Here is a 10553-nt window from a genome sequence, read left to right on the forward strand (position 1 = left end):
TGTTTGTGCAGTGTGTGAGTGTGTGTGTGTGTGTGTGTGTGTGTGTGTGTGTGTGTGTGTGTGGTGTGTGTGTGTGTGTAATCAGTGCGTTATACACACATTTCTTAATTAAGTTCCATCACAGATTGTGATTAATATGGGCAAAGCCCATATAAACTGCAGCTAGTTTTGATTGGTGTCTCCTGGTTTCTATTGATATTTATCCAGTTATACTGGTTTCAGGGCTACTGGTTTATGATGGTCTCTACTCGTGTCCCCTGGTTTAAACCGGTTGCTACTGGTGTTTAATGATCTCTACTGTCTCCTACTGAATTCCTCTGGGTTATACTAAATACATTCTACTGGGGTCTACTGGTGTAGACTATTTTCTAATGATCTTTACTCTGTTTTCTATTTTCCGCTCTGTGCTAATGGTTTATACTGGTGTCTCATGATCTCTACTGGTTTCTACTGCTTTCTACTGGTGTGTCTATTGCGTTATAATGGTGTGTTTACCACTTTCTAATGACCTCTGCTCTGGGATACTGCTCTGGGATACCATATTCTGTGTTCCAATCTTCTCGTCTGGGTTCTACTGGTGCATGAAGAGCTGTTGCTGATTCCTGGGGATTCTTACTGGTTCTAATGGTGTCTGTCCATCCGTCCAGATTATGTACATGGTGACCTGGTGTGCCCTGTTCTCAACCGTCCATCGCTACATGACCATCACCGACTACTGGCTGCTCTGTCTCGGCATTAGCCTTATCGCTATCCTGCTCACCATCGCCATCATCTTCGTCCTTCACCGTGGCAACAATGAGGCGAGCATCATCCTATGGTCCCTCTCTATTTGGGAGCAGGGAGTTCAGAACGGAATATCTGTCTCGATGTCTCGTAGGGCAGAATGGTCTAGCCTTTCAATTCTTCTTCTTTATGCTGAATGTATAAAGAAGAATCAAATAGCGGTTCCTTTTTTTTATATACAATTTAAAATAAAACAATAAATAAAAGTATACCAAACATATAAATGCAGTACCAGAAGCACTTAGCTGAGTGAACTAAAAATGTATAGAAAAGCTCTAAGATATCTCCCATGCTCAAAGACTTTAGTTAGTTTATTGTTGGACTCCCAGTCAAAAGGTTATGGGTTCCAATAACAATATAGCCTGTACTAGTAATCCTAGCCCAAGAGGCCTACTAGCCCTTAGCTTAGCTAAATGACACGTATCTGAACTCTGTGTGTGTCTCTTTGGACAGAAGAGTATTAAACAGTGGCGGCTGGTCAATAGAGGGCGCTAGGGCGCCACCCCTCCATGAAATATTCACTTGAATATATCTGCCAACTTTGAATAAACTATTATACATACAAAATAAATCAACAAAAATACATAGCGTTTATCCTTGTTTAATTATGTGATAGACCGTACTTGCAACTGCCAGCAACCATTTAAATGTGTCTGAACGCCTTGGCTACGCTAGTTATTGGTAATTCGAAATAAAGCCCTCCTTCAGGTCAGGAGTGCCGACCAAGTTGAAGTCAAAGTAAGCTCGCAAACCTTTTGCTGTCTATCAAGCAGAGACGGCTTTTCATTGGCGCAAAAAAAATCGGCATTGGGTGCACCAGTGTGTGCCCCTGGCCAATGGTATGGCTTTTGTGTTTTTTTTTATCACCACACGATTGGACAATTCAGCGAATCAATCAAATAGGCTACCTCCCTGAGCAACACTCGTGCAACACAACTACAGCAGAGAAGAGATGGATCGCTAACTAGGAGAGAGTTGTAAAAGGACTTTGCACTCATTTCAGTGGAGGAATTGGACTCCCCAAGCAATGTTATACTTAAAAGGAGCAAGTAAGTTCCATATTAATTTAGTCTTTCGGCCTGTAGCATCTAAACAATATAAAGCAACTGTCCCATATTTCTAACTGCATTTGAAATAGCCATTGAGACACAAAAATGGACGCTATAGGACAGTGATCATGATTTGCTTCAATATCATAATAACAACAATGGGTAAGCTTAGGCCCTGCAAGTCAGGATGTAGGCTATGAATCTGAATGAATAGTAGGTAATAGGTAGTGGCCATCTCCAAAATGCACTAGAATACAGGAAATCAAATCTACCAAATTATTTTTTTTCTATTACTGCGCCCCACCAACAATTTTTATCACCAGGCGCCACTGGTTATCCAAATAACAAAGAAGTGTACAACACTTACAACTTGTAACTACGTAACTTGCAACTTGTAGCTTACGTAACTTAAGGTAAGTTACGTAATTTGTAACTTACGCAATTTATGTGACTTGTGACTTATGTAATTTACGTAACTTACGCAATTCACGTAACTTTAACTTACGTAACTTACGCAATTTACGTAACTTTAACTTACGTAACTTATGCAATTTACGCAACTTTAAGTTATGCAATTCACTTAACTTTGACTTACGTAACTTACGCAATTCACGTAACTTAAACTTAGGTAACTTACGCAATTCACGTAACTTTAACTTACGTAACTTACGCAATTTACGTAACTTTAACTTACGCAATTTACGTAACTTTAACTTACGCAATTTACGTAATTTACGCAATTAATGTAAATTTAACTTACGTAAATTACGGAACTTACGCAATTTACATAAATTTAACTTACGTAATTTTCGTAACTTACGCAATTTACGTAAATTTAACTTACGTAACTTATGCAATTTACGTAAATTTAACTTACGTCATTTACGTAACTTACGCAATATACGTAAATTTAACTTACGGAATTTACGTAACATGCAATTTATGTAAGATACAAGTTACGTAAATTGCGTAACTCACGTAATTTACGTAACTTACGCAATTTACGTAAATTTAACTTACGTAATTTACGTAAGATACAGGTTACGTAAATTGCATAACTTACATCATTTACGTAAATTTAACTTATGTAACTTACGTAATATACGTGAATTTAACTTACGGAATTGACATAACTTACGCAATTTACGTAACTTGTAACTTACGTAATTTACGTAAATTGCACCATTTACGTAAGTTAAATTTAAATAAATTACGTAAGCGTAATTTACGTAAATTTAACTTACGTAACTTACGCAATTTACATAACTTCTAATTTACGTAATTTACATAAGTTACGCAATTTACTTAACTTTAACTTAAGTAATTTACGCAATTTACATAACTTTTACTTACGCAATTTACGTAACTTTAACTTACGCAATTTACGTAACTTACATGATTTATGTAACTTACGTAAGTCACCTAAGTTACGTAATTGACATAACTTGTAACAAGTTGTAAGTTACGTAAGTTACGTAATTTATTTATATAAGTTACAAGTTGTAACTTACAACTTATGTAACTTACATAACATACAACTTGTAACTTACAACTTACGTAACTTACAAAGTAACTTAAGTAAGCTAACTTGTAACTTACAATTAACTTGTAACTTGCAACTTATGTATGTTACATATGTTATGTAAGTTGCAAGTTACAAGTTGTAAGTTACGTAAGTTACATGTTGTAAGTTACGTAAGTTTTACAAGTTGTAAGTTATGTAAGTTACATGTTGTAAGTTACGTAAGTTACAAGTTGTAAGTTACAATTGTAAGTTACATAAGTTGCGTAAGCTACACGTAAGTTACGTAAGCTACACGTTGTAAGTTACGTAAGTTACATATGTTAGGTAAGTTATAAGTTACATGTTGTAAGTTACGTAAGTTATATAAGTTACTCGTTGTAAGTTACCTAAGTTACGTAAGTTACAAGTTGTAAGTTGTAAGTAACACAAGTTGTAAGTTACAAGTTGTAAGTTACACGTTGTAAGTTACATAAGTTATATAAGTTACACGTTGTAACTTATGTAGGTTACAAATGTAACTTAATAACTTATGTAAGTTACTTACTTACAACTTGTAACTTATGTAAATTACAACTTGTAACTTACGTAACTTACGTAAGTTACCTAAGTTACAAGTTGTAAGTTACCTAAGTTACCTACAAGTTGTAAGTTACGTAAGTTACATAAGCTACAAGTAGTAAGTTACGTAAGTTACATGTGTTACGCAAGTTACATGTGTTACGCAAGTTACATATGTTACGTAAGTTTCAAGTTACAAGTTGTAAGTTACGTAAGTTACATGTTGTAAGTTACATAAGTTACAAGTTGTAAGTTACGTACGTTTTACAAGTTGTAAGTTACAAGTTGTAAGTTACAATTGTAAGTTACGTAAGTTACGTAAGCTACACGTAAGTTACATAAGTTACCTAAGCTTGTAAGCTTAGGCCCTGCAAGTCAGGATGTAGGCTATGAATCTGAATGAATAGTAGGTGATAGGTAGTGGCCATCTCCAAAATGCACCAGAATACAGGAAATCAAATCTACCAAATTAATTTTTTTCTATTACTGCGCCCCACCAACAATTTTTATCACCAGCCGCCACTGGTATTAAACTGTATGTGTGTCCGCTCAGATGACCGTGAACGTGGACGTGAGGCTGATCCAGGTGAACGAGAGGCTGGTCCGACACAATCTGCTGGTGGGCGTGGCCGACTGGGTGCAGAACTGCTCTGGGACCCTACAGGTAATTCTACAGGTGTACAAGTGAATCCACAGGTTAGTCTAAGTCGTTCTGTAATACAGGTCATTCTATCATACAGGTACAAAATTTGTACAGCACAGGTAAATAAATATTTACCTATATGCTGTACACAATGGTTAAATTAGCCATTAGGATTTAAAAATAATTTGCCAAGTGCCATCATCACAAAACAATGGTCGAAATACTCAAGTTACTAGATCTGGTACATAGACAAGTTAAAACCAATATTAAAATAACTGGGTAAACTAAAATACACGGGAGATGAGGAAATTGTGCTCTGATATCGATGTGATATCTGACCTGACCTGTGATATCACCTGTTTGTCACATTGCATTAAGTCGCTGCCGAAAGACAAAATGTAAATGTCAATGTAAATGTGTTTCCCTTATTTCCAAAGCTAAACCCGTTCATATTACATGTTGTAGGTTCAGGTTATTATTAGATTATTATAATCTCTCTCTCTCTCTCTCTCTCTCTCTCTCTCGTTCTCTCTCTCTCTATCTCACTCTCTCTCTCGCTCTCTCTCTCTCCGCTAGCTAATCTTCGTATACTGGGACATGACGAGCTGTTTGAGGACTTTGACTCAGACCCTGGAGAATAACTTAATTGGTCCTAACGAGCTTCAGGTGAGTGGCTCACTGTCTCAGTACAGCCATAATGAATGACATCATCATTATTGTGTCCTCACATTATACAATTCATACATTCTGTTTACCTTTCTCCAGAATATAGGCATCAACTTTGTTAAGAGGGTTATATTTTGGCAGGGTAATGGTAGACAAAAATTCATTTACATATTATACTCTATACTATTATTATATGTATGGTATTCTTCACCAAAACACATTATCAAAGCTTACCTGACGTTTACAGTTTACTTTAATACATCCTATTTTCGTGTGAACAGGGAAAGCTCAGCAAGAGGCTGTCTCACCTGGTGCTGCAGGTCAAAGTGGACAAGGCTGACGCGTACGCGTCTGACCGTCCTACCGCGGTGCTGAGTTCTGACGAAGAGCGACCCCTTCTGGCGGAGGGGGACATTGCCGGCAGTACCGCAACCAGCCAGCGGGAGGACACAAAGCTCACCAAAAGTTTCAACCTCATCCCCGACCCAGGCTTACCTACTCAGGTAATACTCAGGAGGGGCATTACCATCTAACAGAAGATGAGATAAAATCACATAGGCTACTCCCACTCTTCAAATCAACACATCAAGAGATATGTCTATTATATGTCTATTTAAATGTAACAAAATGCACTATTATTACCAAAGTCTATAGTGTCTCTGTTATTACCGTGTATCTATCTATAATTTAGCAGATGCTTTCAGCCAAAGTGACTCAGTGAATTCAGAGACAGGTCATTAAGTATCTGGTAGGGGTTAGGGGGCATCTTGCTCAAGGATATCTACAGGTAGGTTGCAGACATGGGGATCAAACCTAGAACCTTCCAACTGGCCTCCAAGCAGAAAGGTTCTGCTTTCGATCCCTAATGTCTGCCTCCTACAATAATTTCTCAAATACAGCACCCCAATAATATCTAATATACAGCACAGTACCACACCAATATCATATATACAGTATACAACACAGTACCACAATATCTTTTATACAGAACATTACCCCTATTTCTGGTCTCGGTTTAACAACCATCTCCTCTGCTCCTGCGCCCTATGGTATGGGGGCGTGTTCCCGCGCAGGCCACCGCTTACCAGCTGCTGATGACCTACAGCACCATCTACGCCCGACTCCTGGGCTCCAAGAGGCTGTCGGGCCCCGCCCAGCACCACCCGAGGCCTCGCCACAACCACTGCTCCACCGCTGGCCCCCACTGCCTCTGCCAGTACATCAAGGCCAAGGTGCTCTGATGGAGCACCCTGCGACCACACCCCCAGCCTCCACCCTCCAGCCTCCAGCCTCCACCCTCCATCCCCCACCCTCCTTTCTTACGGACGTTTTAGCGGACACTTTTTTGACACAAAGAGACGTACTATGAATTCACATGTCATTCACGTGTCACATGTCGGATGATGGAGCAGGTACATGGGGGCGAGGGGCATCCGGCTTTAAGGACGCCTACAGGTTTGACCGCTGCAGACATCGGGGGGGGGGGGAATCGAACCAAGTACCCTTCGGCTGGGAGTCCGACACACAGGAGGAGCTTCTATCAGGTCATCCATCTTGGGGCTGGATTCGCTTGCTCGCCCTGGGAGCTCTGGAGTGCGAGTGGTGTGGTACATAAGGGGGCAGAGATATTGTGTTGGTGTCAAGGTGAACGTCTTTCCATGTTGGTGCTAGTCTTCATTTATCGTGTAGGGGTGGGGCACCACGAGCTTGGTTACGTTTAGCGTGTTCGTTGTCATAGTTACGCACGCGACAATCAGCTCAGCGTAGCAACTGCTCGGAAACCACTCAAAAAATCTCAGACGAGTCGCACTGCAGTCTTTGTTGCCATAGTGATTATAATTATTCCAATCGCATGTTCTCATCAAGATTCATTTTTTTGGCTGTGGAAGGTTTTTGAAGGAATATGAATGTTCTGTTATTTGTGTTTCAATAAATAGAGATTGCAGATGGAGGTGAGATAATGTGCTCAGAGCAGATGTGTGGTGATGATGAATATGATGATTTTTATGAATATGTTTCAGATGATGATTATGATGATGATGATGATGATGATGAGGGAGTGGTCATTCCTCCATGGCTCGGTTTCCTGTCTGAATTGAGTCTGATAGTAACATGGTTATCTGTATGTAAAAATAGGCCTGCACGTGTGTGTGTGTGTGTGTGTGTGTACCTATTTATGCGTGTGTGTGTGGGCATTTTTGTCTGTGCTTGCATGGGTGCATGCATGTGAATATGGAATATGTGCATGAGTGCGCTTGTGTGTGTGGACACGTTGTATTTATGGGTGTGCATTTTCTGTTTTCATATGCGTGTGTATGTGTACGTGTGCACATGTGCATGTATGTGTGTGCATGCATGTGTGTATGTGTGCCTGTATGTGTATCTGTGCATGCGTGTGTGTGTGTGAGTGTGTGCAGACTTGCATAAATGTGTGTGTGTGTGTGTGTTTCTGTGCATGTGTGTGTGTGCTTATAGACGTGCATGTGTTTATGTGTGCCTGTATATTATGTTTCTGCCCATGAGCATGTGTGTGTGCAGACGTGCATGCATCTATGTGTGTATGTGTACGTGTGTGCATGCGTGTGTGTGTGTGTGTGTGTGTGTGTGTGTGTGTGTGTGTGTGTGAACGTGTGCGTGTGTGTGTGTGTGTGTGTGGCCCACGCAGCTTATTACCACTGTGATTAATAAGCCTCGCTGCGACCACACGACGGCCCCCCCTGTGAACACGCACGCGGGCCAGCTGGCGGCCGGGCCGGCGCCTGCGTGGGTCGCAGCTCCTGCCATTACACACAGCGGCCGGCCGCCGCAGGGGGCTAAACTGACCATCTGGGAGAGCCTGGAGACCCACCTGACACGGCTGCCATCTTCCTCCTTCACCTCCTCCTCTCAGCCCACCCCCATCTCTTCCTCTCAGCCCACCTCCATCTCCTCCTCTCAGCCCACCCCCATCTCCTCCTCTCAGTACACCTCCTCCTCCACCTCTGACCTCCTCCAGCTCCTCCTCTCAGTCCTCTCCCTCCTTCGCCTCCTCCTTCTCTGTCCTCCTCCTCCACCTCCTCCTTTCAGTCCACCTCCTCCTTTCAGTCCACCTCCTCCACCTCCTTTCAGTCCACCTCCTCCTCCACCTCCTTCTCTGTTGTCGTCCTCCTCCACCTCCTCCTCTCAGTCCTACTCCTTCTCCTCCTCCTCTAAGTGGTCCTCCCCCTCCTCCTCTGACTTATTGTCCTCTGCCTCTTCCTATCCTCTTAGTCGTCGTCCTCCTCCACCTCCTCCTCTCAGCCCAAAGCCTCCCCCCTTTCCTCCTCTTCCTTCCCTGACTCATCGTCCTCCTACTCCCTACGTCTCTTCCACCCACTACTCCTCCTCCTCCCCACTCATCTCCCTTCTGCTCCCTATTTTCCACCTCCTCCACCACCCATTCCTCCTTCTCCCCCAATCACGGCTCCTCCCCATCTCCACTCCTTCTCCGACCTCCCCTCCTCCACTCCTCCTCCCCGCCTCCTCCACTTCTCCTCCGACCTCCCCTTGTCCCCTCCTCCCCTCCTCCACTTCTCCTTCCCTCCTCCTCAGCTTAGGTAAATATGGGAGATGATAGATGAACTTGCACAGCGATGAGCTCTGGCTTAAACTCAAAGTAGCGGATAAACCCAGCAGCCCTACACACACACACACACACACACACACACACACACACACACACACACACACACACAAACACACTCACAGATAGAGAGACACACACAGACCCACGGACACACACACTCACTGTGATGAAGAGACGGTGTCACTGACTGTGATTAAGCGGTGAGATATAGTGAGAGACAGTTGTACTAGAAGGAGAGAGAAAGGGAGGAGATGGGGGAGAGAGGGAGGGAGAGAGAGAGGGGGAAGAAAGAGGAGAGAGAAAGTGATCAATTGAGAGAGCAGATGTTGAGAAGATGGAGAGCAAAGGGAATAGAGAGAGAAAGGAGAGACGGATTACAAAGGGGAGAGAGACAGGGCGAGAGGAGAGAGACGGAACAAGATAGGAGAAAGAGGTAGAGGGGGGAGAGAGAGAGAGACAGGAGAAGGAGAGGAGAAAGTGAGAAGAGAGGGAGAGAATGGGAGGAGAGGAAGAGTGAGGGTTGGGAGGAGAGAGGAGAAAGAGAGACGATCAGAGAGCAAGTAGAGAGGGGGAAGAGAGAGAGAAAACAGGGCAACTATAAATAGTCGTGAGTCGAGGGAGGAGAGGAAGAGAGAGAGCGAGACAGAAACACTGAAGAGATGCCTTTGAAACAACTACAACATATTGAACAGACACAATCACAAATTTGACCTTTTATTTATTATTCAAACAAATAAAGTCAGAAAACACAGCCAGCTTGTGTGTATATCATCCATGGACAGAACATAATTACCCCCCACCCCACCTCATCCCAGATCAAACACATCATGTCTTTTTTTCCCCCGCACACACAAGTAGCCTAGTTTTTTATTTCGAAGACGGAGCGTCCAGTTTCACTTGCAAGCTGAAAACAAAGCGATATAAAAAAGCTCTACCGCTCCAATGTCACGACCGACGACCACGCATCCCGACCCGTCGACAGACGACCCCTTGCTGCAGCAAAGCTCCAGAGGATAAACCATCATCTCAGTGACTCTAAATAAACCAACACTCAGAAGTCCTTTTTTTTTGTACACATGGTTAGGGACCGTCTGATTTTTACGTGCACATCTTTACTCTTTTTTTGGACGCCACGGTGGCGTCAGAAGAAATCACATAATCTATCAAAAGCAAAGCAATACCACGTCATAATTATAATAATAATAGCAGTAGTTGGAATAGTCCTAATGATAACAAACACTGTTTTAAGATTTTATTTTCTGAAATTATTAAAATAATCTATAGACTAAGAATCTTCTTATTGCTTGTCATTCGCTGCTGACAAACCAAACTCTCTCTTTTATATTTTGTGTTTAAAAAATATCATTATCGTTGGACTCAGTGGGGCAGAGAGAGACGAACGGATATGTGGGTGACTAGGTCTGAATCTCCGTGGGGGACGAGAGAGAAAGACCAACGCAGAAGAGAGGAGGGTGCTGTTGTATAACGGTCATCCATCCCAACCCTCTCTCCTCTCCGTCTCCATCTCTCCATCTCTGCATCTCTGTTGCCTTGGAGACGGCCAATTTGCTTCTCCACTTGAGGTCTTAACGCTCCACAGACGCGTCGGCCTCCTCCTCCTCATCTCCGCGCTCCCGTCGGTGATCGACCATCCATGCAGGCCTACGGTTCCGACTGGTTTGTAAGTTGAGTAAAGGATCCCGGTCGTCGTTTCCTACTCCGCTG

The 10553-nt window shown here is 42.7% G+C and overlaps 1 protein-coding gene across 4 annotated transcripts in view; it reads left to right on the top strand.

Moving 5' to 3' along the window:
* The window catches only part of tmem268 (transmembrane protein 268), a 14160-nt gene extending 6985 nt beyond the window's left edge, over positions 1-7175 (top strand). For all 4 annotated transcript variants that reach the window (XM_084484701.1, XM_084484699.1, XM_084484700.1 and 1 more), the window contains 5 exons: positions 648-800; positions 4469-4579; positions 5135-5224; positions 5506-5727; positions 6298-7175. In XM_084484701.1, the coding sequence (XP_084340827.1) occupies positions 648-800; positions 4469-4579; positions 5135-5224; positions 5506-5727; positions 6298-6465 (744 nt within the window). In that variant the 3' untranslated portion in view covers positions 6466-7175. The remainder of the gene's footprint in view (positions 1-647; positions 801-4468; positions 4580-5134; positions 5225-5505; positions 5728-6297) is intronic.
* Positions 7176-10553: the final 3378 nt, after the last annotated feature.

Source organism: Micromesistius poutassou, assembly GCF_964030765.1.
Source record: "Micromesistius poutassou genome assembly, chromosome: 20".
In the NCBI taxonomy this organism is placed as follows: domain Eukaryota; kingdom Metazoa; phylum Chordata; class Actinopteri; order Gadiformes; family Gadidae; genus Micromesistius; species Micromesistius poutassou.